At 46.2% G+C, this 27,155-nt stretch overlaps 1 protein-coding gene across 6 annotated transcripts in view; it reads right to left on the bottom strand.

The window, feature by feature from the left end:
- Positions 1-1,508: 1,508 nt before the first annotated feature.
- Positions 1,509-27,155, bottom strand: part of SLC36A1 (solute carrier family 36 member 1) — a 43,003-nt gene continuing 17,356 nt past the window's right edge. For 5 of the 6 annotated variants that reach the window (XM_033095891.1, XM_033095893.1, XM_033095895.1 and 2 more), the window contains 8 exons: positions 26,554-26,642; positions 26,002-26,097; positions 23,894-23,978; positions 23,212-23,430; positions 20,167-20,265; positions 17,428-17,594; positions 14,166-14,335; positions 1,509-5,938 (listed from right to left, as the gene is read on the bottom strand). In XM_033095891.1, the coding sequence (XP_032951782.1) occupies positions 5,667-5,938; positions 14,166-14,335; positions 17,428-17,594; positions 20,167-20,265; positions 23,212-23,430; positions 23,894-23,978; positions 26,002-26,097; positions 26,554-26,642 (1,197 nt within the window). In that variant the 3' untranslated portion in view covers positions 1,509-5,666. Of the gene's footprint in view, positions 5,939-14,165; positions 14,336-17,427; positions 17,595-20,166; positions 20,266-23,211; positions 23,431-23,893; positions 23,979-26,001; positions 26,098-26,553; positions 26,684-27,155 lie in introns of all 6 variants that reach the window. The other variant, XM_033095896.1, reaches the window with a different exon arrangement.

Below are 27,155 nucleotides of genomic sequence, written 5' to 3'. Positions count from 1 at the left end.
TCAGGCCACTGTCACTCAAGTTCGTCTCCAGCAGTGCAGTGGGCTTACCTTGAGGGCCCTGGCTACCCTCTGGTAACCCAGAAGGAGGGCTTACAGCCGTTAGTACGAACATGAGCAGGAATTAAAACGTGAAGAGGTGAACAATCTGAAAAAGTTGAATGCTCTGCACAAAGGAGGCGAACAAGACATGATTATAACGAATGAATAACCAACAATCAAATACAACTGATTCTCTCTGAGTCTCGGTTTCCTTCAATTCAGCTAATATTTCAGAAAATGTTTCAGAAGCCCTTCCTGCGGAACATTTTATAACATTCTCTCTCACCCTCACTACAATCACTGAAGGTGACCTCCTTCCGGAGGCTGAAACCAAGAGGGGAGGCAGCCAGTGCCTCGGGAAGCGCTGGGGTTCTAGAGTCACAGGACTGGCGTGTATATCCCAGTTCTGCCACTTACTGGTCGGAGACTTGGAACAATTACTGAATCCCTTTGACACCCCCAGCTCCAGTAATATTGATAACTGAATATACTCCCTACCTTCCTCTCTTGGTAAAGTGTCATACTTTAAGAGTGTTCCTTGAGTGCTCTGCTTTTAAACAAGAGTAACTCAGTAGCCAACAAAGATTGGTTTTCAAATCTAAAGGTCAGTCAGACAGTCTTGTTTTTCCTCTTCACTGTGACAAAAAGGAAAGGGGCATCATCTCTTCCACTGTCCTGAAACCAATTCCCCCACTTCAAGAAAGTTAAGTGTTACCTCTCGTATCAGTCAGTGCTCTTCAGAGAAACAGAACCAGTAAGATGGAGCTAGCCATCCATCCATCCATCCATCCATCCATCTATCCATCCATCCATCCATCTATAAATACATACAACATAAAGAGAGACAAAGAAACAGAGAGAGACAGAGAGGGGTTTCACGGAATTGGCTCATGTGATTGTGGAGGCTGGCGAGTTGAAAATTCGTAGGGCAGGCTGGCAGGCTGGCAGGCTGGAAAGCCTTGGGCAGGCGCTGATGCTGCAGTCTCGAGGCAGAATTTCTTCTTCCTCAGGGAAACCTGTTTTGTCCTTACGGCCCTTCAATTCACTGGATGACGCCCACCCACATTTTGAGGCAACTCATTGCAGACTTGCACCACATCTACAAAATACCTCCCCAGCGACACTGAGGTTAGTACTTGATTGAATACTAGGTTATTCAATACTGTTGCCCAGCCACGTTGACACATAAAACCAGTCACCACATGGGGTCATGTGATATGCACAGAGAGAGTTGAGAATTCCCACTCAAGTTTTCAAGAGAAGCAGGAGAGACAGGAAGGGCAAGACTGTCTAACAGAAAAATCACTACCTGCCCCCTTTCTCGGGAACTCTCAATTCCATAGATGGTTCTATGTTCATACTACTCCCCATAAACTAGAAACATTTTGAATCTAAGAGCAAGAAAAGGGATCTGAGTGAGTGATGTTAAAAAAAAAAAAAAAGTGAAAACAAAGACACAGACCACAACCTTCAAAAATAAAAAATAAAATTCATTTATTGAAAAGGAAAAGTTTAACACATGATCTGTGTGCAGAACCCAAAAAAAGATGTTCCGTGAGCTCCGGCATGATCCACGTCCCTACACATGCCATGTGGGAATATACATTCATACAGGCACACACATGTACACAGTACTGTCTGGGCATCAAGACCTGCGGGACGGTAGTTTTTCATATTCCTCTTATTCACACATCCGCTGACACATTTTACAAGAGAGTCACATAATTTTATCCTTCACTACAACAAAATAGCTTCCCCAGCGTCACCTGGATTTAAACAAAAGAACACGGCTTATGACAGGCACCCTTCACCCTCATTTCCCACTCCCCTCCCCACTCTGGTAACATGTTGTCAGCACCGTGTATGTCCCCTGGCCAGGGAATGACCCAGTGACACAAAGGACAGAGGAGAAACGCAACAGGCTGATGCTGCCAGAGCAAATAGCCTTGCAACCAGCAGGATTAACTGCCTAAAAGTACCAACCATAATTTCAAAGACAAACCACACCGTCTCCTTTTCCCCTAAGGGTCTTGGAGATGTGCAACGTACTTTGGAAAATTTAATCCTCAGGCAGCCTTGGAGCCGACTCCCGAATCACTAAGTTGTGGCACATGTCCTTTGTGTCTCCACTGGGAGAAGCAGCTCCCACTGTAACCCTTGCTCAGCTACAATACAGACCGCTGCACTGATGCAGACCCCCTTGCTGTGAGGTGTGAATAGAGAAAGCTGTAAACAGACATAAACTGAGATTTGTGCACTTCCAAAAACCATAAGGCAAACATGTAGTGTTAAACAGAGGTGATATTCTACAATCTCCGAAGGGAGAAACTGGAGGAAAGAAAAGTAACAGGAGAACAGGGAGGTGGGGAAGATTTTTCTAACACACATTTGGGACCATCACTTTACGACAACTGCTGAAATGGCAAATTGTACCTTTCATGGGGGTAGAGAGTGAGTAGAGAGCACCAGCCAATGAATCCGGCTGGGGAGGTGAATGATAGAAAGGGAGGGCACAAGCTGCAGGTTCTAAGCTAAGACCTGTCCCACATTCACATGTACCGGCCAGGGTTTGTGCAGATGAAGGACTCCTAGCAGCTGGACAGCAGCACAATATAAATAATACCACTTGTGAAAGCTGACAACTTCTAGGCAAACTGAATAGAAGACGCCAGGTAATGCTCTTCCAGGAAAGCACCTGCATTTCAGGGGAGGTACACTGCCGATGGAGTGTACCTGCTCCCAACAGCAGCGCTTGCAGGAGACAACATGGGGCTCTGAGCAGCTACTTCGGAGCTAATGGAAATCTGGGGCTGCAGTGGGGGGCCTGGAGGAGGGACACAGAGCCTAACAGTCCTGGGCCAGAAAACCATGGTTTGCCTTTGCTTTGGCAGATGCAGGCTCACATTCTAGAAAGCCTTTGCTCCTGATCACACTCCTACTTATGCTGTGGCTTTTTCACCAGGGAGCGGAGCAGTGCACACGGAGAGGCAGGGCAGCCGGCTCCTGACCAGTGATGGGAAGAAACCAGGGAGGGCGCCCCGACTGCAGGGCAGCAGAAGAGGGAGTTTCCCTGAGCTGGCCCAGAGGGCTGCTTCTGGAGGAGAAGGCAGGGCTTCCTCCCTCTCCCGCCTCTGGCTAACCCTTCATTCTACACCTAATTGCGGTGCAACTGCACAACCAGGAAGGTCCACTGCCTGGGTCCGCCTGGCCTGGGTCTCCTGAAGCAGCCATGCGATCAGCCTTTCAAAGTGCAGGCAGGCACACAGGAACGAGATCAAACAGGCTGAAGGTCATGTCAAATTAGCTGCCACAAGCCCCAGAGCCAGAGCCGTCTCTCCTGTACACCCCATTCTCTGGACCAGGGACCCCGAAGCAATAGCCTGTATTTGCTAAGACCCGGGGCCAGAGGACCTCAGTATTGCGCTGTCCCGGCATCACCGCCCCCATGTCACCGCCCACCAGACAGTACTGCCTCTAGCAGCTCCCTGCGTGCGCAGAAGCCTCCACCACAGAAGCTGCAGGCAGGACACATGTCTGACCCCCTCCTATCGGCACGCACCTTCCCACTGCACACAACTCTCAGGACCGCTGTGCAAAGGCTGCCGGAGCCCAGGCTTGCAAACAAGAGATAATAGTTCCTCAACCCACTTTGGTAACTTTAAGGCTGAGGCGTCAGAGGGCAGGGCCGATGCCACCTCCAGCTAGAATCTTGGTCATATAAGCACCTCTCAGTGACCACCAAAGAGCAGAAAGCGAGTCATTCCCCTAAGGGAGACCAAGTCACCACTGATTACTCTTCCTAAGTTAATCAATGGTTAGGTAGCTTAGGAGTCCCTGCAGCGAGTTTGGCTTTGGAACAGAAAACGAAGACAAAGCTGGGGCTGCGGAGGTGGGTCACAGCCCTTATGAGCTGTGGTGACACAAGAGCAAAACCCCTGATAAAACTGTGCTGCTCTCCCAACTTGTGGGATGAACCTGAGCTCCAGGTAAGCAAGAGCCTAGTGAAGGAGTGGGGGCCAGCAGGACCCTACCACATATGTATGAACACACACACACAGAGCTCGAGAGATGGAGAGTTAATGAATGCCGGTCCGAAATACTCCTCACACCGAGAGGGCAGAAGGGGAAGCCAAAAGCAAGGCGATGTACCTTCCTCCGCCTTCTCTGCAGTTTGTTCCCAAATCTGAAGGCTGACCATGAGGTGAGCCGACCCTGAAGCTATTTCTGACCCTCAGGGAGACAGGGGGTGGGGTGGCGGTAGGGATCACGATTAGTGTTTAAAACACAAGGGACCGAAATCCCAACCAAGTGGTTCCTTTAGAGTCCTGGAGGTCGTGGAGGAGCGGGGACAGGGCCCTGTTTCTGCCCCATCCCCCGTTGATTGTAAACAACCAAGCACCATACTTAGTGTCAGACCAGCTGCTACAAATTCTCTTCATTTCTCACTTGTGCACACTGACCTCATTGTCGCACCTCTGGCAACAGCGTGGGTGTCTTCCTGGCATGAGGCAACTGAACGTGCTGTTTGCATGTCAGGGGCTGAGGCTGGCACGCAGGCCTGAATGCACACAGCAACCATCTGATAAGCCTCCCGTGGGCACAAACATACCCCACTCGGCTCTCCTTTCCCTCAACCTAGTGCACTGGCAAATACTTCCTGAGTCCTTCATATCTTCTCAATATGAAATCAGGCTGGTCGACGGGAGGCAAAGTCCATGCCTCCCCGCAGAGCGACACACTTACATGATCCTGATTAAAACCTTTGGCGTACTCAGCCAGGAGAGCTGAGGACCTAAGCAGACATTTTCTGGAGCAAGTTTCTTTTCAGCAGGAGAAGCAAAATACAAGTTTACTAAGGAAGGAACAATTCACAAGAACCCCAGATCTAGAGATAAGTCTAAAAACAAAAGCTAATTTTAAATTAAATATAAATATTTTCAATTGAGGCAACACGATATCTTTCAGGAGCTAAAGCAACTAACAATACAGTATTGTGACCCACACGAGGAATTCGGAAAGGAGAGGTATTGCCGAGGGTCACAGCAAGCCAGAGAGAATCAAGATTAAAAACTCCAGCTTTGGGGGCTGGTTTTAAACTAGTAGGTAGATCCAGACACCTGCTGGAGACTTAAATAGGTAGAATATTGAGGTAAAATATTTGGGAGCGACATGAGAAAGAGATAGGTCTGGCTTTATAAAGAGGGAGATGTCCCACTTATTTAATCTAGGCCTGGATCAGGAAAGGAGAAAACATGATGGGGAAGATGCTAAAATTTTTAAATAAAGTGAGCTGTGCAACAGGAATAATTTTGGGGAGGTGGGTCAGAAGTAAGAAGGCAGATGATAAAAGAGGCATGATGAGGGAAAAGAGTTAAAAAGTTCTGGCTTAAAATAAGTACAAATGAACAATGACAGTACTGCCACTAAAAGTACCTCCTGCGTATCTGCACCCACTGTCCCCACTGCCCTCAGTCCTACCTGGCTCAGGGTACCTAAGTGCCAGGTAGAGGGGTTCCCAGATGGCAACCTTGTTTTCCCCCAGAGCCTGACCCTTCCTGAGGCTCTGGGGCCAGGTGCTAGGGAACACACAGGGGTGGGGAGGTAGGTGCAGGATGGCACCCAGACGGCTATGCAAGGTCACTGGTGGAGTTGATGAAAATGGGAGCATTGCTTGGCTGGATCAGCTCCGAGAGAGCCTGATACGTCCCCACCACAAAGCCCACGAAGCCCAGGGTGCTGATCAGGGCGTCCTTGGCGATGGTGAGCGGGTTCATGCCCTCCGAGTAGTAGGTGGTGATCTCCAGGAGGGGCGGGATGATGAGGGCCAGGGCACTGCTGCTCACGGAGCCCACTAGGGAGATGACCAGGTCCAGGCGGGGGATGAGGATGGCCAAGACGCCTGTGGGAGAGAGGACATGGGTGTTCAAGGCTGCCCAGAACTGGAAGGGACCTGCTCACTTCCGCAAATTTAGCAAGTGTCCCTCTCCGGGAAGGCAGAGCTCTCAGGAGACTTAGACATTTCCAGCCCAATCTTTCAGCCCATAGGTGAGAAAAGAGCTGCTTAGAGAGGGAGAGGAAGCTGGCTCTCGCTGCGCGTTGGGCAGAACCGGGAGTGGAACCCAGATCTCCTGGCTCCAGTCACTTCGCTTTGAGCTTTTCCTACCACAGTACATGACGTCCACCTTCCTGAGGAATAAGAACAAAATTCTATTCCAGGGCAATCTGGTCCCTACCAAAGGAGAGAGAGTGGAGCAGAAAAGGAGGTGGGCCATGTTCTGAGAGACCGTTCCCTTTCTCACCACAGAGGCCACCTCCAACACGAACAGCTTTACTTGACTGACAAGAAACACATAGGGGAAACCAAATCCTCCTGCTTCTGGGATGATGACATGGTGAACCCCATTTCACAGGGCATGTTCACACAGGTAAAGCAGAAGTAGTTCCGTGCACAGGCTGACCTCAGGAGCAAGGCTCCACACAACGACGCCGCTCTGCCGGGACAAGCTAGTGAATGGCTCCAACCCCTGACACTTAGCCACGGGTTTACATGGGGAAGGTGAAGCTGACAAAGATGAATGGGGGCTGCATTAGAAAACGCCGCTGGCTTCCATACCGTACCAACGACTGCAGCACTGCCAGCAGGTCAGACAGTGCTGCTTAAAACCACGGGCACGAAGCCTCCCTGACCGTACCGATCCAGTTCCCGCTGCTCCCACTATTCCCATCCAACTCGGCTTTCTACTGGGGAAGAAGGGCAGTGCTTCCCAGGTTTACGGAGGATTACGGGTTCTGGAATTAGGCGCTTGGGTTTGACTCCTGGGTTTGCCCAAGTGACGAAGTTATGGCTCCTTTCTATTCCCCAGCTTTCTTGTTGGCAAAATGGGGATGCTAACAGCTCCTATGTCACAGATGTCACGATGATCAAGAGGATACACAGGCACATAACAAAAGGCCAGGTGTACAACAGGCATGCAATACAGTCAATATTATCATCGCACATGTATATTTTGTTGCTTATGAGAAGGGCATCATTAGCTTACTGGTAATCTAACATATTTTGATGGATTGTCTTCCCCGCTGCCAGCCTCCAACTGGAGGTCCTCAGCACTGAGACAGTGACCCAGAGCACATCTATTATCTCCCTGAGCCCTGTGAGGGAGTTACCTTTGCCACAGGGGTTCAGTCCAAATTTCATAAAGCAAAACTGTAGTCACACTGCTGTGAGGAAGGCATCACACTGGTGAGATTGCCGAAACATCTCAGTCCAATGAGGCTGATTTTATCCTTCAGATGGACAATCTGAATCGATCGATCGCTGCCTCTTTGGCTGAGATGAAAAGACTGGGTTGCATTTAGACGCCAGGTTTTATGAGAAACACTTACTTTGAAACTGGAATACCACTCCCTGCAGTAAGGGGAGAGGCCTGTGGGAACGGAGATTCACCAGGGGAGGAACAGATAGATTCCTGACTCCTATCTCACACTTATTCTCCCGACTCCTATCTCACACTTACTCTGAGCGGTGCTGTCCAATACCCAGCGTCACTAGCTATTTTAAATTTAAATGAAGTCAGTTCCTCCTTCACACTGCCACATTTCAAGGACTCAGCACCCGCTGTGCTGGACCTGGGCACAGACCTGGGACACTTGCATCATAGCAGAAGGGCGTGTCTAGTAGACAGCAGGGCAAAGCATCTACTCACTGAACCAAATGTGCCTCGGCTCCCGGGTATCTAACTCTGCACCACTATTCCTGGCCTTGTGGACAGAGGCCCAGAGAGGTTACATGAGAGAAAGTGACAGAGTGGGGACTAGGATCGGGGACCTCAAGCCCTTGATACAGTCACATCACTGACTAATGAGTAAGAAAATACAGACGGGGGTCTGGCTTAGCAGCAGGAAGATCCTCTCTATGAAGCACTGAGAAGTCAGCTATCTGTCAGGTTAGCTTTCCCAGGTAGGCACCACGATGGTTTGGCAGACAAGCCAGTCAACAGTCAGCCCTGACCTCTCTCCGCTTTGCAGAGGAAATTAGAGGAGAGTTCCGCAGCCTGATGATGAAAGGGCAGACAGGAGTACCGAGTCTCAGTACCAAGTCTCCGATTTGCCCCTACCAGCGCCCTTACTGTCGTTTCATTGCCCTGGGACAATCCTGTCCTTTCCTTCCTCTAGTGACCAACACCCATTAACACCTTCAGAAAGTCTACCAAAGTGTAGGCTTCTAAGGTTCTCTGGAAGTTAAAAATAGCCTATTTCGGCCCTTGGCTATTTCCAAATAGAGAGTCTGCGACATTCCTCAAACCTTCAGGGTTGAATTAGAGCGAAGCTGGAGGTAAGGTGTTTGTAGGTTGATGAACAAATGGTTCTCATCAAGGATAACCTAATGCTCAATAAGCGTTGATCTCCTGCGTGACCTGGAATAAGACACTTAACTCTCTCCGGGGTCTGGGTCTCCATCTGCCCGATGTCAACCCCATAGGGATGGCTTCAGAAGTTCCAATTTGGGTGAGTAGTGGCGTGGAAACAGCCGTGATGCAGCAGTTAGACCTGCGCCCAGGGAGAGGCTGGTCCAGGAATGTGGTTGGCAGTATAGGCTCCGGACTCAGAACCTGGGCTCCAATCCCAGGTCTACCACTAACCAGCCAGTCGCTTAACCTCTTTAAGACTCATTTCCCTACTGCTAAACAGGGGAGGTCAAATGAGATCATTCATGTAAAGAACTTGGAGGACGAAGCACAGAATAAGTGCTTCATAAATATTAGCTAATATAATTCCCAGCTCCTGCTCAGTAGCAGGCTGGTGACGCAGGGAAAATCAGCTCACCATTCTGAGCCTCCGTGTGTTTACCCATGAAATAAGGTGATTGTATGAATACTGGATGACTCCTGAAGGCTCACCCAGTTCTGAAATTTCAAGGGACTGTACAAGGCAGATTTAGCCACTTAGGAATGTGTTCTGGGATATGTCCCTCAACTCATTGTCAACTGGGAAGCACGGCGTGCTGCTCAGGAGTGACACAGCAGGGCGATGGGACTCCTCCCTTCCAACACGTGGTTGTGCCAAAAACATAGCTTATAGTCCACCTGGTTTTGTACCTTTAAAGGGAGTGTGAGTTACTCCTCTGGTGCCAGCCCCTGGTCCCCACAGATGCTCCAGCCAGCTCAAGAGAAGGGGCCCTTATCAGAGACAATGAGCCCCAGGAGGAGACAAGTCAGATGACCTGCCTGGCCCCTCCCAGCCCCGAGTCTGTCATCCCCTCTCCATCTCTCATACTAACCTGGAGGACAGATGTGCATTCATGATATGAGTTAAGTGAAGTCCGATGTGCTTCATGTACTCTGTGATAAGAATTAAGTGGAAACAGAAACAGAAGCTTGTGCAGTCAGAATCTTTCCTCAGATCAAAGAGAAATGTTCCACTTCATCATGATATTTTAAAAGCAATCTAAAAACTTGTTCTCATTTTTACAACAAAGGATACAAAAGATAAGCATGCTTAACAAAAATATCCTTAATAGAGATTTTTAAAGGGAACAGAACTTTTCTCTTAAAGCCAGGACCAGAGGGCTGTAAATCTTCCTGTCCTAGATGGACCACACCCCACAACTGAACCCTAAATAAAGCCTGACATTGGAGAAACATAATGAGGGGAGAAGGCAAGAAGAGTGAGCCTCCCACGAATATGGTGGGGGATGAGAAAGAGCAGGGGACCCAAACCAAATTAGCATAAAGAGCCCCAAGGGCTCAACATTGGGGATATCTGTTTGCCACCATGCAAAATGTGGCAAATTAGTTTTAACTAATTCCAGAGGCAGGAATAAGGTACTTAGGAAAGATATGGGAGCTACTAAAACCTTTAAGTGTCTTTACTCTACAAGTTAAAGCCCTCTAGAAAGAGAAACTCAAGAAGGTAGGGGTCTCAGGAATCAGACAACTAGGACGATCCTCTCTGCACACCCCCCCACAAAAGAACACCCCACACAAAGAGGAAGACAGCACACTCCCAACTGGCCGTTCCACAGCCCTCTGCAGAGGCTGAGCTGTGCATGTACAGAAAGGCGGGACTGACAACAACTCCACCGGACCACATGATTAGTCAACAGGGCTCCAATGATATTACAAAACACCTTCCCTCTGGGCCAGGGGACGACAAATACGATCTTTCAACGGCTGAAGCAACATGAGGCAAACGGCCATGTTCAGAGAAGGAACTAATTGGGATTCTGGAGTCTGTGGTTTTAGACCAGCAACAGAAAGCTGACTAATGCACACAAAACAGAGGAGAAAGCACTTAAGAGAACACACACACTTACAGAAATACGATCTAAAACCATATACCAACTGAACACTTACAGCTCCTGTGTTGGGAACTTCTTTCTGCTATTTTATTATGATCGATGCCGGGGAAGCCTACCCATGGTATTTTTGAATGTCTAGAAATCTAGCTTTAAAATTAATTATAGCCTTACGATATATAATTTCATTTAGTGGGGGTATAAATAAAAGAAAATACAAAAGTAAGGGAAACAGCCTACATGTCCAACACTAAAGGAGTATTTTCATTCATATGATCTACCTAAATAATGAAATATCATGCAGTCATGAACTTATTGATGAAGGATATGTATATTCATGATACCACATTAAAATACGAAAGACAAAGTTATGTGTATATTATGATTTCAACTATTTCTTACATGCACCCATAAGGATTAACACAGAAGATAAAACGCAAAAGAAATTATTTTGTTAAGTCAGTGGGATATTGGGAATTTCATCTTCAATAACCCCAGATCGAGACATTCTTCAAATGTGTTTACGTTAACTTTCTTTTTCCGAGCAATATTTTAGTCAAAATTTAAAATCAGGCTCAAAGCACTTGTACAGAATCACAGAATTTTATACTTGAGAGAAACCTTAGCGATCAGATACCCTTCATATCTAAGAGGTGAGGAAACCGAGGCCTCGTGGTGATTCGAGGTGGGGTGAGGGCGGGGCACTGGCGCAGCTAATTTATGCTGCTGCCCTTCTTGTCTCCGCAAGACCGCGAAGCGTGAAAGCCCACAAGGTGCTGAGAAGCCAGTGTGTTTGGCCCTGGAAGCTGCATGCTCTAAAGGGAATGACTTACAGCGATGCACTCCAGTCTAAACGGTTCTTAGCTGATGTGCTTCTATGTTATTACATGGTCAACAACAGGTTTCTGAAACTCTCAGACCTAATTGAAGCGAAAGGTTTCACGTGGTAAATGCCACAGAGAATTAGTACCAACCAGCGAAGGACAGGTTAGTGCCTCATGAAATCCACAGAACTATTCTTTCTGCACCTCTAGGCTCCCCAAGTAGAGCCAGCCTCTCCTTCTACACAAGCCCTGGGCGCAAGGTGATCAGCGTTTATAAGCATCTGGGCTGGAAGTAAATACTGTCCTGTATGAAATCATAACAAAATGAGCACCCCTGTCTGACATGCGTGTTTTCCCTGCCACGCCTCCTCAGCAGTCTGAAATTAAGCATCAAAGAGCAGATAGAGCAATCACTGGGGGACAGGGAAAAGTGAGGAGGACGCTGAATTCCAAGTGGAAAAAAAAAATGAGGCTGGTTGCAACTGCCTTGCTCCCCTTGGGGATGGAGGGTGAGGAAGAGGAGACAGGTTGGGAAAAAGACAAGAAAACACCATAAATAGCAACAAAACAAGCTGCCATTAAAATTTATAGGTATAACTGAAAACAATCAGTTATACCAAAGCTCTAAAATCGTGTACCAATTAACCTCGGGCCAAAAGATGGGAAAGCACAAAGAGAGAAAAACCAAGTGAACTCACACAAATACGTTTAAGGTGGTGTTACAGTGAAATGCCTCTCCTGAATCCCACAATTACTTCAAAGTCTCCAGGGAACGTGAGAGAAGCCAGAGTGCTCAGAAATGAAGGGGGCTGCATCTTTCAATAGGATGGCAGTGCAATGCTAAGTCACAAGAGATCACAGGAAAAGGGAAAAACAATTGAATGCACTTGAAGTTCAAAAGCAGCTCGAATCCTTTGAGCATCATGCTGTAGAAGGGAGCCAGAAAAAAGGGAGCAGACAGAGCCAGGAAAAGTGAAGCAAAAACCAAGAGGCATCTAAGGACAACATGAGGTCTGTGAATCAGAGACTGGTGGCTCCTGCAGGGTGCAGCGGAAAGAAACCTGGCAGGAAGCAAGACATATGCTCCTAGAGGCTAAAACCGGGCTTGACAAGGAAATGGGGCAGTGAGAGGCAGCAGGTCCAGCATCACTGCCCCAGCTCCTCAGGCAGGGAAAAGCTGTATCTAGACAGTGACAAAACATTTCACCTGGACGCACCTAGTTTTTCCAGAGGAACCACTTTGAAACAAAGCCAATTATGTGAACTATCCCCCTCATTTCTCCCAATGCCCTCTGGATCCAAGAATTGGGGCCCTGAGAGTTCACATTATAAATAAACACCTGCAGATGGAATCCATCTCCACAGAAGAAACGTACATATCTGAATCGAAGCATCAAGAGGGGCTGACAGAAGACAGGAGTAAAATCTAGAGTCCAAGCATCTTATCTGCACACATTAAGGCAATTTGCTGGAAAAGTAAGATATAACCTTCCTTCCTTTGCAGTAGCTCTGGGGCAGGAGTGAACTGTACACAGTCCCGGCCACCAGATTACCTGCTGAGTGGCTGTTTCTACAGGCTGGACTAGGAGAGGACTGAAGGTCTGCCAAATAAAGGCTACAAGGAGAAGCCAGATTCTTGGTTGCCATCAGCTCTCTGGGGCTAGAAAAATCAAGGTGTCTACCTGCCCAACAACTACCCAGAACCACCCGGCAATAAATCTTCAGAAGGAGTACCACCCAAGATTAAATCAGAAAGTCATGGAAAGGACTTTAATTCCACAGCGCCAGAGCATTTTTTCTACACAGATATCTAGGATGCTAAGCTAAGAACTGCAGGTGGCTCGAGAAGGTCCAGTCTGGGAGAAGCACTAGTCTGTTCCCTTGAGAAGGTCTATTCTGGGATAGGTTCTAGTCTTTCCCTATATTTTGCTTGGGTGGCTGAAAAGGATGGATAGTCTCTTGCTTGTCCTTCTCTGCTAACAGTCAACCAATAAAATCATTTCTGATTTCTCATACAATGAATGCAAACCAGACAACATTCACATATTTCATCCCTAAATACTCAATTCTGGTTCAATTAAAAAATCATACAGACCTACATTTATTCCAAAGATAGAATGACTAATAAGAAAATATCTGGGACAGCCTCAATATAAAAAGCAAGATGTCTTGTTCCAAAAGAATAAATGTTTTTAAAATAAAATAAAAAGCGAAATATAGCAAAAAGTATATGTTTCGAGCATTTCAATTTGGAAAGCAATTACAAATCTCATAGTAATTTAAATTAGATAGTATAGATCAATCTTTGGGGGTCTCTATTGTATCAACTCACATCGTCTGAGAAAAACAGGAATTAATTTTTATGTTTTAAATTTATACCAGTTTCAACCAACAGCAAATAGGGTGATATCTTGTCTCTTAATTTATACCCGTGGGTGTGCGGTCCGGGGAAGAGGAATAGAACACAAAGTGATAAATCAAACACCTAGTTAACCAATAGAAAAACTTCTCAGAAACATATTTATGTAGACCAACATTCAAAGTGTCTAGAAGAGTATCATGCAGTCTCAAAATGAAATCTAAGGAACAGACTGTCACACTACAAAAGTGACTATTTGAAAAAAACCAATAAACATGCACCCGCTATGAAAGTAACCTATATTCATTACAGATATGGGTAAATGGCTCTCTTTTAGGCTGTTCTCATATTTTATATGGAATAACAATTATGCGTCTTTCCTATGACTTTCAACCACCTCTATAGCATTTCACACCATATTGGTACATAAATGACGGTCCCCATTGCCGTGTCCTTTCGAGCACGTATGTCATTGATTCACCTCACCCTCTGGACATGCCTCAACTCTGGAACAGACAGCGTGCCAAGCTTCCTGTTCACCCAGCACTGGCAACTTCACTACAACGCAAGCTCTCCCTCCTGAAAACCCTAGGGGCTGGGTGCCCTGTGGGAGAAAACACACAAGGCAATTCTTTTGTGCTCTACTCACACGTCAGGCCGACCAGCATGGTCCGCACGGACAGGTCGACCACGAGCCCCCAATGCTCAGGCACGCGGGCCACGAAGAAGGGAATGATGATCTCGGCCGGGACGTAGAACTGGAGGGCGTAGGTGAAGAAGATGCCGATGGAGTACAGCAGTTTCACTGACTGGTACAGCCTGCGGAGAGAGCCCAGGTGTGTTCAAACGCCCGCTCGGCACGCTCATACACTAGCAGGGAGAGCGCAAAATGGTCCCCTGCAATTTGGCCACATCTATCCCAGTTACAAATGCATGTGTCCTTTGGATCCAGCAATTTCATACGTAGTGATTTATCTTGCGGATATATTTGCACACGTGCACAAAAGCATTGAAAATCTACCATTGCAGCATTATTTAAGTACAAAGGCTGAAAAGAGTTTAAGTGTTAATCAGTAAGGAACTGGTTATATAAATCATGGTGTCCCCATACAGCAGTTAAAAAGAATGAGGCAGAACTCTTAAGTGCTGACATGGAACTAGCTTGAGGATATACTACCAAGTGAAAAAAGCGTGGAGCAGTACATTTTCTATAGTGTGCTATAATTTGTCGAAAACAGAGAAAAAAAGGGAAAAAGTATTCCCCTTCACCCACACTTCATATGTGACATTTTTACATACACTAAACATCTCCAGAAGGAAACACGAGAAACTGGTTAACATGGTTGCCTCTGAAATGGAAAACTGTAAAACTGGGGATGACGAGAGGTGAGCGGAAACGTAACGTTTTCAGTATCCCCTTTGAACATTTGGAATCTTTACCGGGGCATATATCCTTTCAAAAATGAAAACTATAATTAAAATGTAACAAGCATATTCACCTCCTTCCCACCCAAGTCAGAGCTCCCTGGAATCAGAGGGTGACCATGCAGGACAAGAGGCAGGAGCAGAGTCCGCCCGTCCACTCCACTACAGCTGTCTTCCTACCACTGCTCCCCGTGTAGCTTCTCAGGGAGACCGTTCACTCACCATGGGGCATCTCTATCTTCACCCACGCCTAGGACTGTGCTGAGCAGGAAACAAGTCTTATAAGTACTCATGTACCTGACACGATCACTAACGGAAAGCCACACTGCCCCTAAGCAAAGCTCCACACTGAACGAGACCCTCATGTGTTGAGCAGTGAGGAACGCTGGCCAGCCTCCCTTGTTGGAAATGTATTTAAAAGTGGTGGTTATATTGTATATAGGTGCACTGAATTTCTCTCTGGTGGAACTTAATCCCTAGAAGATGTTCTGATGCTATAAGCAGAACACCCTGGGAGAGACTGAGTTTGACAAAAGGTCATACTTGCTCCAAGAATAGATAATAAAAACTCTGGAAAAATCAGCTGGTAGCTCTATAATTAAACTCGGTGCAGCACCAAAGCTTTCTAGAATGCTGGGAAGTCCGAAATCAGGAGAGTCACCTACAGAGCTGGCCAAATGACTCCCACCCAGATGGAGACAGAAAGGTAGGAGTCGCTGGGTTTGGAATATCAGAGGGAAGAAGACAGACACTCATCTGTGGCTTCAGATTACTGGGCTGCTCCTGCTGCTCCTGACCCATTGATCTTGTTATGCTGAGCTTCCACCCGATGGGGCAGGAACACTGGGAAATCTCAAAGCAGGTATCAGAGGGAGAGAGAAACAAAGACTTTCTGAAAACAATGGTCCATTTCAGGACTACCACTTGGCTGGCCACAAAGCGGACTCAGACCCCTGCTGAGTAAGGGGGTCCTGTGCTAAACACTGATGACACCACAGAATAAACATTTTTCTCAATTTTCTCAATTTGTCTTTGCACAATGCCTCACCGATTAGAGCTCTAAAAAACACAAACAGGCAGATCAACCAGGCCCGCCTGAAAGGTTATTCTGATCCTCAGGGCACTCAACAAGCCGTCTCAGTGTCTACATCCTCACAGCTGTTCCCACAATGAAATTTTAATCTGCAGAATAGAATTGTTGTTGCTTAGAACACACCCTGTGACGTCTGTCTTTTTAGGAAGCATTTCAATATATTTCAGTGTTTCCCTACAATACAGCAACTGAGAGTTAAGGGAAGTGAGACACTGAAAAGCTCCTAACGGTGGTCCAAGGTGGGAGGCCCCCACCTGCACAGCAAGTTGTGACTGCACGGGAGAGACACGCACAGGGTGGGCACCAAGCATATGTGCCCCCCTCTTTCTCCATCTATTTGGAATGTATATACTTGACCGTTCTGGATACTTGACCATTCTGGGCTCGGATTTCCAGGGAGAAATGGTGGATTAGTTAGCTGATCAACCAATCCATTCAGCATAAGGCTCCAGAGGAATTCCTCATCCAAACAAAGAACAAAGCCCATGGCAGCAGCCTACTTCTCAACCGCACCAGCTTACTCATGCATGGCATCTGCTCTGTCTGACACTCCTGGCAGGAAGAAATGACTATTCCTGGTTCCCAGAAGAGGGAACTGAGGCAGCGAGAAGCTGTGATTTGTCCAAGGCCACAGAGCTAGGATGTGGCAGCTCACCTCTGACCTCCATGCCCAGGTCGCTTTCTGATGACATTTCCTCATTTAGAAAAATGCTTCAGTCTCAGGGCTTATTCCCCACTTTTGTGCAAAAACCATTCATTCACTGGGCGATGATCATGCCCCATATCCCAGGCGCCGGGATAAAAAGGGAAGAATGGACAGTTGCTGTCCTCACAGAGCTTACAGCACGGGGAGATCACAGTGCACATATACGGACAATTCCAACCCAATGCAGTGAGAATTAGGATAGCATCCTAACGGGATCCTGAGGGAGCAGAGAAGGGGCATCAGACCCAGACTTGAAGTTGCGGTCGATGAGTCAGCAGAGCACGTTCCTCCCAAAGAGCAACCCCAGACCAAGTCCTCCTCACTGAGTAGGAATTAGGTGGGGGGTGGGGCTGGAGCCTGAAGGCCGGAGGGCACACTCAGGAGAGCAAGGGGAAGCCTTTGAGGAGTTCTCTCAGCAGCGGGGTGCAGGAGTGTTAGGTGGCTCACACGGGTAACCACGGGAAGCACAGAGCCGAGGGAAGAATAAGACGCAGGCAGGGAGAGGGGTTGAAAGGCTTGGCGAGCAGCCAAGGAGGGATGGTGCTGGCGTGGGCAGGATTGGGGGACAGCGGTGGCTAAAGTGAAGCGGGCTGACTTCAGAGGCAGGTAGGAGGAAGAACCCACGTTGTGGCGCATTAGTTTAAAAAAACACGCCGTGCTCCCAGGCTTCCACCCTCCTTCACGTACCAGCAGTTGGGCAGGTTGAGGGTTATGCTGCCTTGGATATCAGTGCCAAATTGCAGGTACCCCAGACACCCCAGGCTGATGTAGAGGGCTGTGATGATGGCCATTCCCGCATACAGGATGACTGGAAATTTCCGAGGATCCTTCATTTTGTTCTCAAGAGGCAGAACCTATGAGAGTAGTGACAGAGAAAAGAAAGCATAGAAAAAAGCAACATTAATAGCCAAGAAAAAATGAAATATTCTCAAAAAAAAAGTTAACTTCTTTAGTCCCAGGATTCCCCCAAAACACATCCGTCCTCTATTACACAAACAAATTCAAGTTGTTTGCTCAGAAGTTCCAGTCGCAGAGCGTAAGGAGACCTAGAGCCTGCTGTGTAAGCTGGGAAGTCCTGAATGGGGAGGGTGGACAGCACCGGAAGCCGAAACTCCTGGTCCGGGCCAGTGCTCTGCCTCCTGCTCTAAGATCCCTGGGGGTGGGGCGTGCTCTTTGACCTCACATTCAGCCACCTGCAACCAGCAGATCCTTCCGCATCATGCCCACCTGGAAGGGATGCTGGTGGTGGCACAGAGCAGCCGTACCTCACCTGAGATCACAGCTCCGCTAACCTGTCCAAAGAACACAAAACACAGGTCAGGGAAAAGTGCCACTTGAGTCCCCAGAACCTGTCGCCTTACCTCAAAAAGGGGCAGGCACCAGCAGTGACAAGCTAAACCTCCAAGTGAGAAAAACTGAGGTGCTGGGATGGCATGACTAAATAGAGGTCTTTGGAGATTCTGGATCACGAAGGTATATAACAAAACCCAGTTTTCAGGCTCCCGTTTCAAACCGTTGACCCTTGCCACCTCCTCCCTCACAGCAGAGGACATTCTTTAACTTCAGCTAAAGCAAAGGAAAGATTAGGAAGACTGGTTCGTTCGGGCATGGGGAAAACACAGGTGTGACTGTGACAATCTTAGCAATCTGCCATCAACTGCACCTGACATGCTGACAAGGAAAAGCAACATAGCAGTAACTACAAACCAACTCTAACCTTGTCGTTACAGCCATTCTCCTCACAGGCCTGCAGCCATGAGGCAGAGCAGGTCTGTGCCAGACACACCCCGCAGACACCATGAGCCAAAGCCCGGTGCTCTGAGGGCACCTGAGGGCCTTTCTCACTGGCCTGCAGCAGCCCCCTCCCCACCAGCTCAAGGGTCCCAAGCTCCAGTTGATCCACATCCGATAAGGATCACTTTCTAAACTTTCCTTCTGTTTCCTCCTCTGGAGAGGGCAGGGAGCCCACGTCCTCCATGTCCGTCCTCCAGGCCTCGGCCAGCAGCACAAAAAGAGAGAGCTCCGTGAGCAAACTGTGAGCAGTGCCACTTTCCCTGGACATGCTTGACAGTCCCCAGATCCAAACTAAGAGTCAAAACAGATTTCTTTCTATTGTAAAAATGGAAAACACAGACAAATCTTGCAGTAACAGGTAACGATGATTACAGAATGACTCCATACCCAGACTCAGCTAATGAAATGAAGCAGGAACAACTTCTGCTCTGTGCTCTTAGGGAAAACTGCTCAACTTAGTACAATGCTCCTTGGGAACCAGGGTCTCGGGCATCCTTCCACACCTACTCAACCTCTTCTTTCCAGTCCTGAGTACTCGTGACCTTTCTCACTGCTGCAATACGGGCCCATTAAGGCCTCTGCCCCAGCAGCCCAGAAACCACTGGCGTTTGTGAACCAAGGTGACACATTCTTCTTGGTCCATGAGAAGCCCCAAGAAAGAGCATAGGGAAATGTTTATAACCTCAGGACAATAACCTACACATGATTGATAACTCAGAAAGCCTCCCTTGTGATGTTAGAGACTTAAACACATTCCATCAACACGACTGGGGCAATTCCTCAGTATTTTGACCAAAAAATCTGTTGTGCTGCCAGGTTTTCTCAAAAGTATATAAGGCGACAGTGAAATCAAACGGGGACAAAAAGGTATTCCATGAAAGGAGAAGTGTCTTCCCATTTCCTAAGCCCTTGGCCAGCAGTGGTAATAATTTTCTTCAGAGAAGAATTCTGGACCTTTATTATGAAAAATACAAATAACAATCAATTTAGGTACAACTGAGAGGCAGATTTGGTGAAATCACCAGTAATGGGAAGCTGAGCCAGGATTGAAGGCTACTCATTTACACCAAGAAAATACTGCACACCAATGATCCAGAGCAGAGAAATTATTCGTATGTTTATGGATTTAATAACAAAATCAACAGTATTATTAATGCAAATAAAAATTATTTAAGGCTCACCATATGTCAGGGACTGTGCAAAGCACTTCACACGTATTTCATTTAATTCTGAAACTACTAATCATTAAGCTCACTTTCCGGAAGCAAACAACAAAGGCTCAGAGAGGTTAAGTTCTTGCACAAGGTCACACAGCTACTCTGTGGCAGGAGGCCTTACACCCAAGTCAGGCTGAATCTAGATCCTCCATTCCTAATAGCCATGTACTATTAATTACTGCACACACAGGAGATGAGTATGCAAAAGACGTCATTTGAATGTAAACATTCTCCAATTACATACAATTTATTTTCAAATGTTGGAGCTGGGGAACTTCAGTGGAATCCCTGAAACACTATTCACAGACTGGCCAGTAAGTCTCAGAAGATTGTTTCTAATAGCATTTCCTCAGCATTCCTTAAAGCAGACCTCCAGGACACTAAGGGTACCAAACAATCACAGTGCAAGTCTTACCATCCCGATGCCTTCGAATGCAAAAATGGCCGTGCCAAAGAACAGAGGGTAGGTCTTCCAGGATGCCACCAAGGGGAGGCGGCTGGGGTTTGGAATCCTCTGAAAGACAGAAGATAAAACAAAGGCTATACAGAGTTCAAGATTTGAACCCCAATATCAGACAGGTCATACCTTTTCCTAAATCCAAGATTCTCAGAAGGGAGAAAGTCTGACACTTGACATGTGATTTGGGGACATTTAGCCTTTGTATTTTTTTCCCTTCAGGCTGAGAAAACCCTACGTGCTTTGGGGAAGGACTAGCCCAATGTACCATAAAAAACTCGAATGCTGGAGCTTGCATACAAATAGTCACCTTCTTTCCCCAGGTAACCCCATCTCCAGAAATTTAATTGAGTTGAAAAAATAATCAAAGTACGAAAAAAGTTGAGCAAAGCTATTTATTAGTAACTAAAAACAACCTAAATGTTCCCAAACAAGTGAACATTCAGCTTACTGCACAACTATACCACAGAATATCATGCACTATTTAAAAAGTAAAAATTGAGATAACTAAGTAGCACATGAAAAACTGCTTATGAAATAATAGTAAAAAAAAATTTTTAATTTACATATTCACTATAATACAACTATATAAACACTCCCCACAGATAAAGCTGGAAGGGAAGGTGGTAAATTTTTAGACAAGCTCTTTTTCTTTTTTTTCTCTAATTTTCCTTCCTATTTTTCTTTCTTTTTTTTTTTTTATTCTTGTGAATGACTTGAGTACTTGGAAAATATTATTGATGGGTACATGACAGGACTATTGGAACATTTGGGAAAAATGAGCAAAAAGAGCATTTAAAAAACAGGCAAATAAAAAAGTCAAGGCAATTGTCAACTGCAGGTACAATGTAAGACTGTACAAGCAAGGAGGTGCAGACACAGAATCCTGCCTGGCTCACCATGGACAGGAGTCCCCAGCGTTGAAGGAATAGGACGTGGAGTGGGTCAGAAGCTGCCGTCGTTTTAGAATTTGGCTTTTTAAACCATGTGCATACATTGCTTAAGTTAAAATAAAAATTGACTTTACAACTGCCTTTTACAATGTTTCAAAACTCACTGCATTGGAAAGTATTTAGATAATATGGGCATGTTCTAACAGTGTGACAGAATAGGATCAGTGAACCAAGGAAGATCTAGTACTAATCTCTGTAATAGGCTTCTCTTTGAAAGGTTTCAAAGTAATTATATGTGGTCTCCCTAAAACACAAAGAATTTAAAAATACTTTTTTTCTGAGCCTCTGCTAAGAAATCAGTTAGATCTCTTTATAAGAAGCATTTCAGTACCTGGGATGAAGACAGACAAATAAATATTTTTGCTCTACGATGAGAAGAGAGGGAGAGTGCTCTGTAATTATTTCTGAGTCACAGTGTAACGTAAGTTCCTGGAAACAGGAGCGATCTGTTGGTTAGTGGATGACTACTGCCCAGGTTCACACATCAGATCAGGCTGAGGCAGCAGAGAGGGAATTTCAGAATACATGTCTGGGGATACTAGAGTGAATGAGACCAGTGGAAGGAATTCATTGTCATTTCTCCAGTACAGCTGTCCATACGTTTTATGACCCAGTGTCTTCCTAGAAACCACATCAGAGGGTAACTGGGTCCCTGCTAAGCAGACTGTGTGAAAATGAGGTAATGTTCACCTCTCAGACTGAGCAAAATTAAAAAGACTAATACAGCCAGTATTGACTAGGGTGGGAAACTTATGTACTGTGGAAGGGAGTTTATATGAAATCAGTAGATTTGTTTTGGAAAAAACAACCTGACAATATAAAAAACTCAAAAGTACATACTCTTCAGCAATTGCATCTCTAGATAAATATCCTGGAAAAATATTCATGACATCAAAAAGGAAAGCATAAAGAAATTCACTGTCATAATACTGAAATAATACTAAAAATTACAAATGACCTGATGGTCCACTGATTGGGGACTAATTAAATAAACTAAGGCACACCTATTCTGAGAGACTATGTAGCAATTGAAAAGAATGAGGCAAAATCAGGGGAATCAACATGGAAAGCTCTCTGAGGCATCGTCAAGGGAAAAAAAGCAAGGTAGACAAAAACTACACATAATAATTTTTAAAATTATGTTAAAAAACAAAGCATATTTTTGTTTTATACATTTCTGTACATACTAATATAGTGTGTAGTGCACTCATAGGACCTAAAAGGAAACAGACCAATCAATCACACCCAGTGGATCCCTGAGAGGAGGAAACTCAGGGTGGTGATACGGGGTTCAACAGGTACTTGTGTTGTCTGCATTTTAATTACTATGTATTGATGAGTTATTTGGGGAATTCGATTTACATGCATTTTTTAAAGTTATGCTTTTATTCCCCTGCTTTCACTCTTTTCCTTTTCTCAAGTTTTGGCAAAATGCATTGTCTTGTCCAGAAACAGCCAGTGTGTAAGGGAACATTTTCCTCAGCCTGATCTACCTATCTATTAATAGATGTCCGTCCCCTCGTGTACTACTCCACAGAGCTGCTCACATGGGCTGTGCAAAAAGGAACAATAACTGGATTTATAATTTTGGCAAATAAATATAAAACTGGAGTGGTAACGGACTATTTTATCTAAACATAGGTTAGAAGAGCTGGTTTTTATTTTCATCTTAATATTTTTCTCTATTTTCTAATCTTACACGATGATCATACATTAACTGTCTAATTGGGAAAAAGTCTAAATCAGTGATCTCAAGGGGGGTGATTTTGCCCCCCAGGAATGTTTGGCAACATCTGGAGACATTGTTGATTGTCACAACTAGCCCCTAGTGGGGAGAGACCAGGGAGGCTGCAAAATATCCCATGATGCACAGGATAGCCCCCCTGGAAAAGAGAGGCATCTTGCCCAAAATGTCAATAGTGCCGAGGTTGAGAACCCCTAAGCTAAATATACCACACAGAAGTAACGTACCCCTAGTTACACTCTAGTTGGTTGTTTTGTTTGTTTCTTTGATTGTTTAACAGGTGGAGGAGGGAGGCTGGGCTCATACCTGGACAATGAACTGATAGATCATGACCAGGCTGACCAGCATGCTGATGTTGGCCAACAGGGAGAAGATGGACAGGACCCTGAGGTTCCTGACAAAGACCAGCAGCACCAGGAAGGGCAGGAAGGTGAGCATGTAGAGTCTCGAGTCCATGGTGGGCGCCAGAATCACCGTCTCGTTGTTGTTGCAGTTGTTGGTGGTCCCATTGGCCGCTTCTATAACCTAGAATGACGGGAAGACAAGAGAAAAAGCTTCTCAATGACAAAGGTCAGTGGACCTCCCACTGGAAGGGGTTCCTGACTAAAGGTTCAGCGTGTGAACAAGGCCGTACAGAAGTCTGTGGTCGGTGAACCATCTTTGGAGATCTTCATAATTACCATAGCAACCCAACCGGATGAGCTGCGTTTGATCATATCGTACTTACAGACAGGAGGACAGACAAGACATCTTCAGGTTTCTCGATGCCCTAGATCTTTCGATGAAATCAAACAAAAGACCCTGTTCTATGTAAGGTGTTCTATGTAAAGAATCTTAATTCTTTTGTTGACCAAAACTGGTTTGGAACGGAATCCTAAACAGAAAGTCCACTCATCTCTTGCCATTCTCTCTCTGTCTCTCTCTCTGTCTCTCTCTCTGTCTCTCTCTGTCTCTCTGTCTCTCTCTCTCTAACCAGGATCCTCCCTACCTGTTTAAAGTTGTCAGCCAGAAAGACAAAATAGACACAGCAGAATCCCAGCTGCGTGACAATCAGGAAGAAGTCCACGATGTGCCTGAAGGTGGAGAGGGAAGGAATACAAAGATCATGACGATAAAAGGCAAGACTCCCAGAGACAGGTGTTTGAACAGTGCTTGTGCCCCAGTCATCACGGACCCTTCCCATCAGGTGACAAGAATGAGTGCACCCTGGTGAGAGGAGGAAATGTGCTAGGTGCCACCAGTCTGGAGCTCTGGAGGAAGGTGAAGGAGGCACTATCGCGTGATTTCTGAGGTATCGCGTGATTTCTGGTTCTTGTCTGGAATGCGGTACGAGGTTAGATAACCCCAAGACTGGAAAGGCCAGAGCTGAGCACACACACCAGGACCGCTGCCCAGCCCCTCCCCATGGCCCGCCTGTCCCATCTCGTTTGTGCTAAAGCTACAGGGAACCCTCAGCATAAGAGCCCAGGAAGTGGACCCCTTCACAGTCTCTTTCTAGAACTCGGACCCAAGAACCAACCTACTCTCACGTAAGTACACAGAAGTAGATATACCCAAACAGACTGCTGGTTGAAGCACTGTTACAACAGCAACAGCTGGTAACAACCTAAGGGGTCATCAAAAGACAATGATTATAGACCATTCTTAAATGGAACAGTATACAGCAGGTAATAAGCATATGCTAACCCGGTGTGTGCTGATAGAGACATGACTGACTTTTAAGGGAAAAAATAAGTTTCCAAACAGTATGCAATATGGTTACTTTGTATAAAAAAACTAAGAACACGTGTGTGTTTGTAGAGAGAGAAATTCCAAAAGTATTCCCATGCCAACTATGACCAGTACACACTTTTATTTTTCACTGTATGTCCTATACTTTGCTCAAAAAAATTTTTTTTACCATGAGTACGCATTAGTTTTATTAAAGGAAAGAAGGGAGGGAGTGAGAGGGCGAGGAAGAAAGGGGCAGGGGGAGCCATGGGGAGAGAGGGAAAGAGGGAGAGAGAGAAAGAGAGGAAGAAGAGAAGGGGGAAGGGAAAGAGGAGAGAGAAGGAGAGAGGGCAGAGGAGGGAGGGAAGAATCAGTCAACGACCAACCCACCAACAGTGGTCACTTGGCAATGTGGCTTCTCCCAATCACAGAAAATGATTTTGCCGAAAGAATTGCATAAAGCTGTTTCACAGGAGGAAGCTGACAATCAGTGAAGGTGAAAATCTCCCTATGACCACAAAAAGGAGTTTTTCTGGAGAACACACTTTTACTGTGGTTCAATTTTAAAAAATAAAAAGGATTTGGCCCTTGATGGTATCAACTTTCTACATCTAAATATGATGTTTCCTCAAACAGAAAACAAAAAGTAGAATATTTCCCTTCCTGCAGCTGATGAGTCACCATAAGGAGAAATTTCCAAATACCCCCCACCTCCAGAAATGTCTCTTTCTCTAATAAACCCATTTGTTCTAGCTCACCTCACTAGCTCATCTCACCTCCTCCTTGAAGCCTTCCTTCTCCCGTCCCTGCCCTTAAAGCACCTGTCATGTGTGCTTCTCATCTGGCACAGCGGACAAGAGAATCTTGAAAGCTCCTCCCCGCTTAGGGCCTAGGATGTATTTCTAGCTCAGGACACTCTCTTCCTACTGGTTTACACTATTCCTGATCTCTTGTTCACCAGCTTCTCATGCACCTTTTTCTTTAGAAAGACTACAAGCCCCTGAATGGACAGGATCACATAATCCACCTCAGAGAATCCCCTCTCTATACCTACAGCTGTCTTGTACCACTCATGAGAGTACTTATATGTGTTGAACAAATGAAGGAATGAAATATAATCACTGGTCATAGACTGTCAAAGTTGAAATGGGTTATAGTGAGCTTTCATGCCGCATATTTTACCAGTGAAGAAACTGAGTCCCTGAGAAGGGAAGAGTCACACAGCCCAACATCACACAGATTCCCACTGAAAGAGCTGAGCTAGAACAAGTCCTGACCCAAATAATGCTTTTTCCACTACTTACAGTCTCTCCCACATGTCACCCACCTCTCTGAAGACCTCCACACTGGGAGGCCATAGCCACAAGGAAAGAGGAAACCAGTTACCTTCCCCAGTGTGCGTGGTTCCGGAGCCAGGAGCTGGGGCTGGATTCCAGTCCGTACATCACTGTCTCCCCATAGTCCACAAAGGGCTTATTCAGTCTGGGCGCGGGGAGAGACAGAGGAAGGGCAGAGTGCGTGGGTTAGACACTGACGAAACAGATGTAGTGCAATGAGACCTGGGTCAACTCCCTATCTGTCATCTTGGAGATACCACTGAGACGTGGACTGAATGCTCTCAAGGAGCAGAAGTGTTAAGTCAATGGGACACTCACTTTCATTATAATTAATGATTTGGCAGAATCATTTCAATGGGTAAATATTACAAAGCACGTAAAATTAGAATGCTCTGTCCATGGGACATAAGTAAACTCAAAAGATGACACGTGCTGAAAAAGAACACAAACTGACGGGGAACGGTATGCTGCACTCCTCAGCAGCCACCTTGGGCTAGCATAGAGAATTCAGAGTGGTCGGTGGAAGTGCTCACTGTCAGGCTTGGTAATGGAACCCAAGAGGACAATGCATCCCTCGAGAGGCCGCTCAGAGGACTCTCACCTTCGGCAGAAGTGGTGAGCACATTTCACCAGGATGCCCATGCAGTGCACGGCCACGATGCCTATCACCAGCAGGCTGAGGGGACCCATCTGGGGACAGATGTGGGAAAGACAGGGAGAGACAAGCAGGGAGAATTAGGAGTGAGCCAACAGAGGCTGGATCTGCAAATGATCACAACGCTACTAAGGCACTTTCCGACGACAGGACTTGTAGCGCAGCGTTAGAAACAGAAATGTGATCACAGAGATCAGCTCAGTGAGGCGGTGCCATCTGAGCCTTAGCATGCCTTCGAGAGAATTTATCTTGTGGAGAAGAACCACACAAGACAAGGCTGTTCCAAGGCTGCTGCCCATCAGCAGAACAGAAGGCTCCTTAGACTGCCTGGGAAGAAGAGATAGGTGAAGAGGTGTGGGGGAGAGGGGAGTTCTCTTTAACGCAATACCGGATCAAGAAAGACTGCCCTTAACTAAGGTCAATCTGCATCTCTGGGCCGTCTCCAACTCTAAAAGAAACCAGAATGGTTTTGGACAGTCTATAGGGGGTGAAGTGTAAAAGGAAAACATTCTCAGAGTCGGCCATTCAGAGCTGGGGTGTGGAAGGAC

Source organism: Rhinolophus ferrumequinum, chromosome 24 (assembly GCF_004115265.2).
Source record: "Rhinolophus ferrumequinum isolate MPI-CBG mRhiFer1 chromosome 24, mRhiFer1_v1.p, whole genome shotgun sequence".
Classification (NCBI taxonomy): Eukaryota; Metazoa; Chordata; class Mammalia; order Chiroptera; family Rhinolophidae; genus Rhinolophus; species Rhinolophus ferrumequinum.
The sequence above is the reverse complement of the archived record's forward strand: the minus strand, read 5'-3'. Positions and strand labels throughout refer to the sequence as shown.